We start from the raw sequence: 13,805 nt of genomic DNA on the forward strand, positions 1-13,805 counted from the left end.
TATTACAAGTAATCTAGACATGATTTAAAGAATACAGGAGAGTATGCAAATAACTATGCTATTTTATATTAGGGACTTGAGCATCCATGAATGTTGGTATTAAGAGGAGGTTCTGTAACAGATCCTCCATGAATACAGAGATGACTTTATTTCTAATGGAAAAGTGCACTCAGGGTGCCACTAATTTTGAATTAAGAACAATATTAGGGATTTTACTATCTATCTCTCTATTTATTTATTTTGAGACATCTTGCTCTGTTGCCCTGGTTAGAATTTAGTGGCGTGATCATAGCTCACTGCAACCTCAAACTCCTGGGCCCAAGCAATCCTCTTGCCTCAGCCTCCCAAGTAGCTGGGACTACAGGCATGCGATACTATGCCCAGCTAATTTTTCTATTTTTAGTAGACACTGGGTCTTGCTCTTCCTCAGGCTGGTTTTGAACTCCTGAGTTCAAGCAATCCTCTTGCCTTGGCCTCCCAGAGTGCTAGGATTACAGACATGAGCAACTGCACCTGGCTGGGATCTTACCATTTTAATACATTGATTGCCACACTAGAAAAAAATATTTTCCTTGGGGCCATGGTGTTTTATTATGAAAAAAGAATAAAAACTTCAAAAACAAAATGATTCTTTTTAATTTAATGAAAAATTTCTTATTTTTTACTGTTTTCTGTGCATGAGTTACATACAACTTGAAAATTAGTTATTATGGCTCCCAAGGTAAAGAGACATGTGAGTTACATATGCTTCATGAAGCCCAGGCTCAAAACTAGCATGAGTTAAATACAACTCACATGGCAGTGAGTTAATGTGTTAAATAAGAGCACATTGTGTAGAAGATAGTCAAAGGTGAGAGGCACACTACCCTCTAATCATTCATTCCTAGGATCCCATTAGAAAGAAATCATCTACAGGTTTTTTACTGACCGGCAATAATTTATTGGTAATGATATATTTCCTATAGCTAGCATAACCTTATGAAGTTATCATCCCTAACAGGACACTTTTCAATGTGAAAAGGGTACTGTAATATTGACAATTATATGGGATAATAAGCATAAACCAGGACTATCCTAGGAAAACCAAAATATATGGTAACCCTACTTATCGGAAACACAGGAAAGTTACTGTCATAAATTAATTATTCATTTGTTCAACTGGATTTATCAGCAACCATTCACAACACATCTCAGGGCCCCCCGTGGCTACAAGTGCTAATTATAAAGCTAAGTACAACTAAATAAATATTGCAATAAAAAATATTTTTCAGAGCATTTTTTTAATTTGCCCTATTAATCATAACCAATTCCTGAGCCTGAATCAAGTTAAGCTTACCTAAGTCAAGTTGCCATAGGTCATCCAGGCGAGCACCACACATTCCGCCAAAAACATACATTTTAGGACTTCCAGAATCTTTTTTGCAATATATAACAGCTGTGTGGGATTCTCTTGGAGAAGGCACAACCCCTTTAGTCACGGGAATGCTCCAACCCACAACACCCGAACCATGCTGTAGCTCCAACTCATAGAAATCATTTAAATATCTAGGATATCATGAAAGAAATTAAAACATTCAGATAATATATACCCTTTACTTGCATTTTGTTTCCATTTTTAAAGATAATGTGTGCTCACTGTGAAGAATTCATATAGTGCAGAAAGACATTAGGACAGAGAAACTCCAGACCTCATTCAATCAACACATACTTATTAAACACTACTATGTACCAGGCACTGTTCTGGGGTTTAATAGCAAACAGAAGAGATTTAAAAAAAAATCCTGCCATCATTTATCCAACACACTCATCAATGACAACTGTGGTGGTTTCAAAACATAGCTGCAAATCCTCTGACACTCTTCCCATCAGGGGGTTGGGTCTATGTCTCCTTCCCTGGATTTTGGGCTGGTTTGTGATTACTTCAATTAATTGTATATAGTGAAATGACACTATGTGACTTCTACGGCTGGGTCACAGAAGGCCAATACAGCTTCACTAGAACACTCACTCTTGAAATTAGAAACAATCATGTAAGAAATTCAACTCCCACAAAACCACCCTCTGGAGAGGCCATGTGTAGTCACAAAGAGTACAGAGCCAGTTGAGTCTGTCCTAAGGCCATCTCAGTTGAGGCACTGGACATGAGAGTAACCCTTTGATTATCTATTGTTTTATAAAATTATAAATTCTTAAAAGAAACTATTTTATTCGTCTTCTTATTCCCATTACCTTGACAGTGATAAGTGAGTGAATAGTTCTGAAGCTTTCAGTCAACAAATAAGAAATTTAAGCCTGCTCTTCTCAGCATTTCAAATCCAAAAAGTAAAATTAAATCAGCTACTTTATGTTCTTGTTTTTTTGTTGTTGTTCAGGATGTACATTTTTGGTGGCTAGGTTCCATGTAAGGGGGAAAATATTGAGACTCCAGCTCATGATTGTGAATGGAGATGTACCAGTTCATTTTCTTATCGAAATCTGGGTGAGTCTTTTAAGAGTTACTCATTGAAATAAAATTATTAGCACTTCATTTTGTTGTTTAAGAACAACAGATTAGATAGAATTGAGAGTCCAGAAATAAATCCTAACATTTATGGTCAATTGATTTTCAACAAAGATGCCAACAGAATTCAATGAAGATCAATGGTGTTGAGACATCTGGATATCCACACATAAAAAGATAAACACTTATTTTAGCCCGTGTACAAAAACTGACTCAAAATGAATCACAGATATAATAAGAGCTAAAACTATAAAACTTTTGGAAGAAAACAGAGGAAAAAATTTTCACCTTGAGTTAGACAAAAGTTCCTAAATATGGCACTAAAAGCATGATTTATAAAAGAAAAAACTGATAAATTATACTTATGAAAATTAAAACCTGTCACACTTCAAAAGATAACATTAAGAAAATAAAAAGACAAGTCACAGGCTGGAAGAAAACATCTGCAATCACATTTCTGATTAAAAAGTAAAACACAAAGTTATATCCAGAATATATAAAGAACTATTATAACTCAATAATAAGAAAACAATTTTAAAATGAACATGAGATTTAAATAGAAATTTCACCAATATAGGGAAACGCAAATTAAAACCACAAGGATGGGACACAATATGTTGTCTTAAAAGAAAAAAAATAAATAAATAAATAAAAATAAAACAAACAAACAAACAAAAAAAAAAACCACAAGGAGATATCACTTTACACTCACTAGTATGGCTACACTCAAAAAGACAGACAATACCAATCATTAGCCAGGATGTGGAGAAATTAAAACTCTCATACATTGCTGGTAGGAATGTAAAATGGTACCGTCACTTTGGAAAACAGTTTGGTAGTTTCCTAAGAAGTTAAACATAAATTTACCATAGAACCAAGCAATTACACTGCTAACTAGCTAAACAAGACATGAGAACATGTCCAAAGACTTGTATATAAATGTTTATAGCAGTATTATTCATAAAAGCCAAAAACTGAAAATAATCCAAATGTCCATCAACAGACGAATGAATAAACAAAATGTAGTATATCTATACAATGGATATTTTTAGCAATAAAAAGGAAGAAATATCTGATATATGTTACAACATGGATGAACCTCAAAAACATTATGCTAAGTGGAAGACGCCAGATGCAAAAGATCACTTTTATATGAAATGTCCAGAAGGGGCCTAATGACTACAAATGGACAAAACATTTCTTTTTGGAGTGATGGAAATGTTCTAAAACTGGATTGTGGTGATAGGTTGTGTAATAATGTAAAGTTACTAAAAAAAAAAAATCAGTGAATTTGTACATATGAAAACAAATTTTATGGTATATAATTTATACTTTAATTTTTTATAAAAGAAAAATGAACAAGGACATGAACATGCAATTTCAGAAAGGACATGCAAATGTCCAATAAGAATAGTTAATGGGGCTGGGTGCGGTGGCTCATGCCTGTAATCCTAGCACTCTGGGAAGCTGAGGCAGGAGGATCACTTGAGGTCAGGAAATTTAGACCAGCCTGAGCAAGAATGAGACCTCATCTCTACTAAAAATGGTAAAAATTAGCCAGGTGTGCTGGTATACACCTGTAGGCCCAACTACTTGGGAGGCTGAAGCAGGAGGATTGCTTGAGCCCAGAAGCTTCAGGTTGCTGTGAGCTAGTCTGATGCTATAGCACTCTAGCCCAGGAGACAAAGTGAGAAGGCTCAGTCTCCAAAAAAAGCAAAAAAAAAAAAAAGCATAGGCCTGGCCTGGTGCCTCACGCCTGTAATCCTAGCACTCTGGGAGGCTGAGGCGGGCAGATTGCTCGAGGTCAGGAGTTCAAAACCAGCCTGAGTGGGACCCCGTCTCTACTATAAATAGAAAGAAATTAATTGGCCAACTTATATATATAGAAAATTAGCCGGGCATGGTGGCACATGCCTGTAGTCCCAGTTACTCGGGAGGCTGAGGCAGAAGGATTGCTTGAGCCCAGGAGTTTGAGGCTGCTGTGAGCTAGGCTGGCGCCATGGCACTCACTCTAGCCTGGGCAACAAAGTGAGACTCTGTCTCAAAAAACAAACAAACAAACAAAAAAACATAGTTAATCAAGCTAAATAAACCCATGAAATATATTTCACAAATTAGTTTGATAAAAATTAAGAACACTGAGACAATCTCTTATACATTGTCATTGGGAGCATAAATTGGTTCTCTCTCTTTGGAGGTTGATTCAGGAGTGTCTAACAAACTTTTAAATGTAAACACCCTTTGATCTTCTCAATTCCACTTATAAGTATTGATGCCGAAAAAATATTTAGGGGTAAAAACCTACCTAACAGGTAAAATTGGGTGATGGGCACATTTATAGCCCTGACTAAAGCATTATAAAAGCTATCCATGTAACAAAAACATTTGTACCCCCTTAACATTTTGAAATAAAAAAATTTAAAAGAAAAAATCTTCACACAGTGCAGAGACTATAAGTAGTAGAAAAATGGAAATATTTAAATGCTTACCAGTAGAGGAATGGCTAAATAATTGACATAATTCAGACTACTTTTTAGTATTTAAAAAGAATAAGGTCAATTTTTATCTACTGCCATAGGGAGACATTGTTAACAGGGGAAAAGCCACAAAACAAACACATAATAAAAATAAACAAACAAGCAAACACCCAAAGTTGCTAAGAAAAAAAGAAAGAGATTTCACTTACATAAAAGAAAATAGATATGTCTGTGTGGAGGATCGGATGAACGTTTCCAACTCTTCTAGCCCAGTAAGCAGAGTATGTACCTCTGGAGCAATGAATGACTCTATCTTTGGCCATATGGCTTGCTTTGACCAATGGAATGTGACCAGAACTAGCTTTGAAAAAAGGCATTTGTTTGTACTTACTTGCCCCCTCAAGCAGCATAACCTTGAGAAGCTTGCCCCATTATTCACAATAACTTAATAAAAGCTGACTAATGCAATGTGTTACATGAGAAAGGTCCCAAAAGATGCACATCAAATTGAATTATGTGTATTTGCCTATGATAGTTGATAGTGATGTTGTAAAAACACTGTATACTTTCTAATTTCTTGAATTTTTACAAGTATTATTTTAAAAAGCTGTTTAATGGGAACATTTTAAAAATACATATGCTAAAAGCAAAAGTATAGGAATTACTGTGGTAGGATAATTTTTTTTCCTTTTCTCCAGTTTCCAAATTTTCTATGACGTTTCAGTATATATTATCTTTAAAAGTTTGGGGGAAAAAAAAAGCTAAGACTCCACCATCAATCTAATGTAGGTAAAAATAATGGTGATAACAACTAGTGTACTATATGCTATGGCAACTTGAAAGTCCTTTGAAAATTATATCAATTATCTTACTTAGCTATCATAACGATGCTGTGAGATAGATATTTAATCACTCCTATTTCAAAGTGAAGGAAACAGGCTTAGATAACTTGCTCTAAAGGATACACATGGTAAGCCTTGAATCAGAAAACAGCACTTTGGACTCTAAATCTCCAAAGCCTGAGTGCTATAATGACAATGTGATCAAAACACTATGTGAATATTATATAGAAATAAACAGTGGTTACCAGGGTGGGAGTAGAGGGAAGGAAATGTAGGTCAAAGGATACAAAGTAGCAAATAAGTAGGATAAACAAATTGAAAGATCTAATGTACAATATGAGGATTATAGTTAATAAAAGTGCACTGTATTCAGGATTTTTACTAAATGAGTAGACTATAGCTGCTCATGGGGGATTGGGGGAGGAATAAGTAACTATGTGAAATGATGGCTATGTTACCACTATAGTAACTATTTTACTATGTATGTATCTTATAACATTATCCTATATACTTTAAATATACACAAAGTTTATTTTTTAAAAATAAAGAACAATATACAGGACAATTCCCCAAAGGAATGAGGGGTTCTTTGCAAACAAAACCAATATTATCTATAATAGGGGTCAGCAATGTAGATATCCCCATTATCTACTACCTGTGTCAGCAAACTATACCCTGTGAATCAAATCTGCCTACTGGCTGTTTTGTAAAGGTTTATTAGAACTCAAATCAAAAACAAAAATAAACAAACAAAAAACCCACTATGTGAAGAAAACCAGGTAGTGGGTTAATTCTGTAATGGAAAAAGGAGGAAGGAAGTTATTCTAAAAATATTTGGTAATATAAAACACTCTAACAGCTTCTTGTACAAAACATGGAAATGATAGTCTTCATCTTAGAGTATATTTTTGTCACCAAATTCCCAGAGAAACCTAATTTTAAAATACCCATCTGTTGGCCGGCATAGTGGCTAATGCCTGTAATCCAAGCACTCTGGGAGACTGAGATGGGAGGATCACTTAAACTCAAGAGTTCAAGACCAGCTTGAGCAACAGTGGGACCCTGTATCTACAAAAATAGAAAAATTATCCAGGTGTGGTAGTGCCTGCCTGTAGTCCCAGCTACTCTGGAGGATAAGGCAGGAGTATGCATGAGCCCAGAAGTTTGAGGTTGCAGTGAGTTATGATGGTGCCACTGCACTCTAGCTTGGGCAACAAAGCAAGACTCTGTCTCAAAAAAAAAAAATTCATCTGTTACTTTTCATTGCCATTTGTGACTTAGCTAAAATACCTTAGGGCTCAATATATACAAATATATTGATACAAGCAGTTATATTAATATCAATTTAACAACATGATATCTAATTAGAAAAGGCATAGTTTTGAAAATAGTATACTCCAGGGACTACGGGAAACACAAACACACACAAATATGTTCATTGTTAGGTTTAAATGAAGAAGGCTAAGCTTCATCTCTTCTAATAACTAAAGATGGAAGAAATAAAATGTTCCTAATCTAAATCATGAGATAAGGATTTGGTCTGAAAAAGTTAGCATACCTGGGAACATTATTGTTTGAATCTTCACTTTCATTTGCCAGGCCACCAAACAAATAGCATTTGTTACCATATAAAGAGAAGCTATGTCCCAGGCGAGGACAAGGAGGTAAGCCAGAACAAGGAGGATGGGGCTTCACTTTTTTCCATAACCAACGACTTGCCTAAAAAAGAACATAAATATACTCAGACAAGATCAGGAAAGCATTCCTGTATTGTCAATGATCTAATATCATATCAATATATTTTAATCTGAATCCTATCAGAAAGTTCAAATAAACAACTCTGGGGACAAATGACAACTAAGCAGCTAATTTCTGGAATTGAAATATATGTTCCAATAGAAATTCAGGTTAGTCTTCTATACTCACAGATTTCCACAATGGCAGACTAAGCTTATGATAATAAATGCTAACAGTTCTAAAGTATTGTCCAAATGAAAAACTAAGTATCATACATAACTTTAATATTAAATGCAATTAATATAGACTCTCTTTCTGAAATTAGTTAATTCATGAATGCCAAATATTTTAACCTTTAAATAAACATAAAGCTCATTTAACAAATCAATCTCTAAAACGTATTCTCTAGCCATGGGTGTTTTCTTTAGCTGAAACTATTTTTGAAATGAGTTACTTGTAAATAGGTATAACACATCTGTCAATTAGCAGATACACTCATGATCTCTGCCCTGCGGAAATACGCACCAATCAGGAAGAAGAGTCAACCGGGGGTATGAGTCTGGTTTGATATTAGTCAAATTTAGAAAGGTTATATGAAACTGTTATCCTTCTTTTTTGTAAGTATTGCCAGGGGGAAAAAGTAATTATTACTGTGACAGTAACAAATTCTATACACTAAAGCAGTGGTTTTCAAAGTATAGTCTGGGAACCAGCAGCATCAGCTGGGAACTTGGTAGAAATGCAAATGCTCATGTCCCCATTGCAGACAATACTGACTCAGAAACTCTGGGAGCAGGCCCCAGCACTTTTCACAAATCCTCCAGCTGCTTCTGTTGCAAGCTAAAGCTGAAGAACTACTGCACTAGGACACAAAAAACAAAACATGTAACTTGTACAATTGATGCTAAGTAACAGATACACTGATGTTACAAATGTTACTGGGTAGGGGAAAAAGACTCACATTAGAAACTGTGGCTTTTAAATGAAGTGGAAACATTTTCTTTGAAGCTATAAAATGTGAAGCACATGCTATTTTAACTATGTTAATGAAATATTTTGCAATCTCTTGAAGAATTATTAGCAATATCATTATTAAAGCCTCAGGTTGAAATAATAAAATTTAAATACACTTACTTGTAACTCATATAACTCATTGCTGTATCTTCCATATTCAACCATTCCCCCAAATACTAAAATTCTGGTACCATCACAGACAAATCCATGGGCAGCACAGCCTGGAGGGATGTCTCCTCTAACAGCTGGTAGGAACCACTGATTTGTAACTAGTTGCCAAAATAAAATTAAAACCAATTATAGCAAACAATGGTTATCATATATCATGAGTAAGTACTTTATACATATCATCAATATCAGTGGTTTTCAACTGGGGATGATTATGCCCTCCAGGGGGACATTTGGCAATGTCTAGTGACATTTTTAATTGTCACAACTGGCAAGGGGGATTGTGGGGGGGGCAGAGGGAAGCAAGGGATCCGAGGGAGGTTAGCTGGCATCTAGTGAGTAAAGGCCAGGGATGCTGCCAAACATCTTACAATGTACAGGGCAATAAGGGGAGAGCAGAGACTCTCCCCTTTTTGGGCCATGTACTTCCAACAAAGAAGTACATGGCCCAAAATGTCAATAGTGCCGCTGTTGAAATACCCTGATCCATGTCATTCCATTTTTCCATAAACCCTACCAGATATCATCATCTCCATTTTACAACTGAAAAATCTGAGACTTAAAAAGGTTTGGTAACTTTAGCGCTGATCCTGGGCAACTGGCAGAGCAAGATTCAAACCAAGTCTAATGTGTTCCACAGCCAGGGATTTTACACTATGTTAAACTGTCGATAACTTTTTAGCTTCATATGCCGGGGCACTGGGAGGAGGAGAGGGTGAAAAAATAAAAGTTTCCGACTCCACTATTTTGTTAACCTTTAAATGATGACTGTGATGGAGTTGCTTGGTCAAACAGAAGTTAGTGGTCATGAAGTAGACCCAAAGTTCGGTAGTCAGCCTTACAACAAGGAAAGAGATTTCTTGTTATAGCTGGAGTATTTATTTACAAGTGCGGAAGAATGAAACGCCAATTTCCTTTCTATTCCACTGAGGTACTCAGAGCCAGAGCTCCGTAGCCAGAGGCACTTCAGATTCGTAGTGGTGCTCAAGTTATGACCCTCCTCTTTCCGAGGACCAGTCCAGAAGAGCGCTGCACGGCTGAGCGTCGGCACACACACACCAACTAAGCAGAAACAAGGCCAGTTTACAGGGCTGCCAGTGGGGGGACTTTCCATCGCTACCTGCTCGATATGGGCTGTATCTGGGGTGAAAGTACGGGAAGGCCTGGCGTTTTCCCTCCTCGCCCCTCTAGATTCTTTTCCTCCTAAGGAAGGAAGGAAGGCAGGCAAAGACGGGAAAGGCCCGAAGGAGCTTTGGTTGGGGATGGGTTTTGTTTTTTGACAGGGAAGGGATCTCGGGACTCGGACTGGGGAGACCTCGGGGGAACAGACCCGGCGGGTGGAAACGGTCTCTCCCGCTACGTCCGCCGGCAGCACCGGAGCGGGGGCGTCTGGGACCGCCCGCCTGAGGACCAGGGCGCCCCGCTCGGGGTCCGTTCTGCCCCGCGGGCCCCGGGACACCGAGCTGCCGTCCGGGACACTGCGGGACCCGTGCCGTCCTGCCACGCCGCGCTCGCCGCCGCCGAGAAAGCAATGACCGGGCGGTGACAGCTGTCAGGGCCGCGGCCGCCGCCTCACCTCCCCTCCCCCTCCGCGGCTCCCGCAGGCGGGGCCGCCGAGCCGCCGCCGCGCCTACCGGTGTTGTAGACGTGCAGCTCGTCCGCGATGCCCTCGTTGCCCCCTCCAAAGATGATCATCAGCTCCCGGATGGCCACGGCCCGGTGTCCGTGCCGGGCGCGGGGGACCGGCCCCGTGAAGGAGGAAACCCGCCTCCAGTTGAGGAGGCTGGGAGCCGCCATCTTCCCAACCCCCGCCCCTCTGCCCACAATGCACCGCGCCCTCCTCAGCGCCGGGCTCCGGGGGAGGGCGGGGACCCGCCTCCAGCTGTGCCGGGGGCGTCACGTGACCGCGGGTGCCCGGGGCCAGGTTGGAAGTCTGCGGGGTCCTGGAAGGGCAACTCCACCCACCCGCCGGCGGCGTTGCCAGCCGGGCACCGGGGCAAGGCGTCTTAGGGTGGAAGGACCTTACCTGCCGACCAAGTCTCCCTCCCCACCAGATCCTCCCGTTTAGTGTTTTCGGGAGAAGGTACAGCATTTCCCTTTATGTCCACTTTACTTTAGCATCTAGGACGCGCTGGCGAGTCGGATCCTAGAGGCAGTTACAACACCCAACCTGAGAACAGCTCAAGTGGAGGTTCGAAGAGCTGGGAGCGCTGGGAGGGGCCTGGGAAGGTCTGTATTCGCAGAGAGGATGCTGAGAACGAGGGAGGGAGCCTGGACCGCGAGCCAGCTGCGGCGAGGCGCCAGGAGCGCGCGGGCTGGGGCTCCGGCCCTCCGAGGAAGGCCGCAGCTAAGCCTGCCCTGGCGAATCGAGGTCAGGTTTGGGGGTGGTGCCATGCCAAGAAGTTTAGGAACGGTGAGCCACGAAAGGTGTTTTTAGTTTGTTAGAGTTAAGCAGGTGAGAGATGATGTGTAGATTTATTACTAGCTAACAACTGAGGGCTTTCTATAGCCAGGCACTGTCCTAAGTACCTTATATGTATTAAGTCACATAATCCTTCCAACAGTCCAGTGAGTTGGTACTGTTATCTCCCTTTCATGGATAGAGAAATGAGGCCCAGAGCAGTAAAGTAATTTTTTGATGGACACACAGAAAAAGGATTGGGATAAAGACTGGGGCCAGGATTCAAACAAAGGGCTTATGATTCCAGAACCACCCCCCAGGCCTAACCACTATATCATACTGCCTCTTGCATATAGCAGGCATATGCAACCCTTAATAAGGCCCAGCTGCCTTGTGATTTGATCCTACAGAGAATCACACTCAAAGAGATACAAGTCCATTAGCAATAAAATTGTTCTGTATATGGGATTCAGGCCAAATGCATAGATTTTAGCTGCTTTTGCCACAAAAGGGGGTGGGGTGGGGTACTAAACTATGTGAGATGATGAATATGTTAATTTGCTTCACTATAGTAACCTTGTTACTGTCTATATGTATCCCATACCATCATGTTGTAAACCTTTAATGTGCACAATGAAATTTATTTTTAAGAAATAAGAGATACAAGTCCAGAAGGAAAAAATAATTGAAAGATTTAAATCCCTACTTCAGATTCTCATGAAGGTACTGTAGGGGAAATACACAATGTACATCAAATTTCCTAAACCTCTTTTTTCCTCATCTTTTATCAGTTTCAATTTCTCGAATATGCCTTATACCCCAACTCCTTTAAACCTAAGCATGCTTCTCCACCTTCTCCTCCATTGAAACTTTTTTGAAAGAGATAAATCTCTACCTTTTTAAAAGAAATTTTCACCAGGTATGGCAGCTCATGCCTGTAACTTTGGGAGGCCAAGGTGGGAGGATTGCTTGAGGTCAGGAGTTTAAGACCTTTACAAAAAATTTTAAAAATAAGGGGAAAAAAAGAGAAAAATGTCACTATTTTTTCTTAACTTCTTCCCCTCGCTGATTATTACCCTAATTTCATAATATGTCCAAAGAAAATTTCAAAAGGGAGGGAAGATGTCTGGGAACAGAAAAGAGGCCATGAATATTTATGTATTAATATTTTTCTTTGTCATACATAACGTGGACTCTTTCATGTTTCTGTTATAAAGTTTTTGTGAATCTTAAATAAAACTGGAAAAGTTGGAATAAAGCAGTGAGTTTTTCATAAAACCCAAAGTATTTAATTTAAAGAACCATACTTTATTCTGAGCATTTAGTGCTTAGATGATAGTTTTTTTCTAATGCCTATATAGCATAAGATTAAGGGAAAAATTACAAGTCAAAAACCTAATGTTGATCCTCAAATTAAAAAAAAAACAAAAAACTGGTCTGTGATATTTGAAAGCCTGAGACCAGAAGAAGGATCCAATTGAAAACAAGAATGGAGGAGCAATACAAAATATGTCATCTGGAAATGCTTTCTGCCACAAGTAGTAGAATACCTGATTCACAGTGGCTAAATGATAAGGCTCTTATTATCTTGCACAAGAAATTCAGAGTAGGTGAACTCAAATATGAGGATGTGTAGTTCCCAGTGCCACAGAGAAGAGAAAAACCAAGCAGATGGTAAGAGAATTAGACTTTCTCTCCCCATAACCTGCTTTGTACCAAGCATGTGTAGAAAAATTTTCCTCCAGCTCATGGTTTCTACACTGGAAAAAGTGAGATGGAGGTGGACAGCCAGCTTCCCCACCATCTTGGATCCCAGGCAGGAGCCCAGTCTCTGACTCAACCCATGGAAAGCATCAAAAGTATCTGAAGGGTGAGGCCTTCACAGCTGCGGTCCCCAACCTCTGGGCCGACTGGTACCAGTCTGTGGTCTATTAGGAATGGAGCCATACAGCAGGGGGTGAGCCTTGGACAAAGCTTCATCTGTATTTGCAGCTGTTCCCCACTCACATAACCACCTGAGCTCCGCCTCCTGTCAGATCCGTAGTGGCATTAGATTCTCATAGGAACTGGAACCCTACTGTAACCTGCGCATGCGAGGGATCTAGGTTTGGGCTCCTTGTAAGAATCTAATGCCTGATGATCTGAGGTGGGGCTGAGGCGGTGATGCTAGTGCTGGGGAGCAGCTGCAAATACAGATTATCATTAGCAAAGAGGTTTGGCTGCACAATAAATATAATGCTCTTGAATCATCCCCAAACCATTCCCCCGCTTCCCACCCTGGTCCATGGAAAAATTGTCTTCCCTAAAACCAGTCTCTGGTGCCAAAAAGTTTGAGAACCACTGCTTCACAGGACAGTGAAGGAGAAAAAGATGTGCTATCCCAAAATATAGCAAATTAGTATATTGATTAATTCAAATTGAAAATACTGGAGAATTTGTAGCTTCAGAAAGGGGGCTAACTGACCTGTGTCTTCCTGCATGCATAAAGCCATAAAGATTCCTCTGGAAGGAATCTCCATCTCCATACCAAGGTGAGAAAATAGCTCTTATCAGCAGAGAGGGCTGCCATGTACCTGAATAAATATATTTACCAAATAACCCTTATCTTCCACGAGTTTTACATCTCCCCATATATCTCCTCGTGACTCCTCTAGAAATTAACTGCT

The 13,805-nt window shown here is 39.7% G+C and overlaps 1 protein-coding gene across 1 annotated transcript in view; it reads right to left on the reverse strand.

Moving 5' to 3' along the window:
- The window catches only part of HCFC2 (host cell factor C2), a 35,491-nt gene extending 24,922 nt beyond the window's left edge, over window positions 1–10,569 (reverse strand). The window contains exons 1-4 of the mRNA XM_012772717.2: window positions 10,373–10,569; window positions 8,691–8,839; window positions 7,378–7,538; window positions 1,337–1,545 (exon numbers count right to left, since the gene is read on the reverse strand). Coding sequence (XP_012628171.1) covers window positions 1,337–1,545; window positions 7,378–7,538; window positions 8,691–8,839; window positions 10,373–10,535 — 682 coding nt within the window. The 5' untranslated portion in view covers window positions 10,536–10,569. The remainder of the gene's footprint in view (window positions 1–1,336; window positions 1,546–7,377; window positions 7,539–8,690; window positions 8,840–10,372) is intronic.
- Between the last annotated feature and the right edge of the window lie 3,236 nt (window positions 10,570–13,805).

This window comes from Microcebus murinus, chromosome 10 (genome assembly GCF_040939455.1).
Source record: "Microcebus murinus isolate Inina chromosome 10, M.murinus_Inina_mat1.0, whole genome shotgun sequence".
NCBI lineage: Eukaryota > Metazoa > Chordata > Mammalia > Primates > Cheirogaleidae > Microcebus > Microcebus murinus.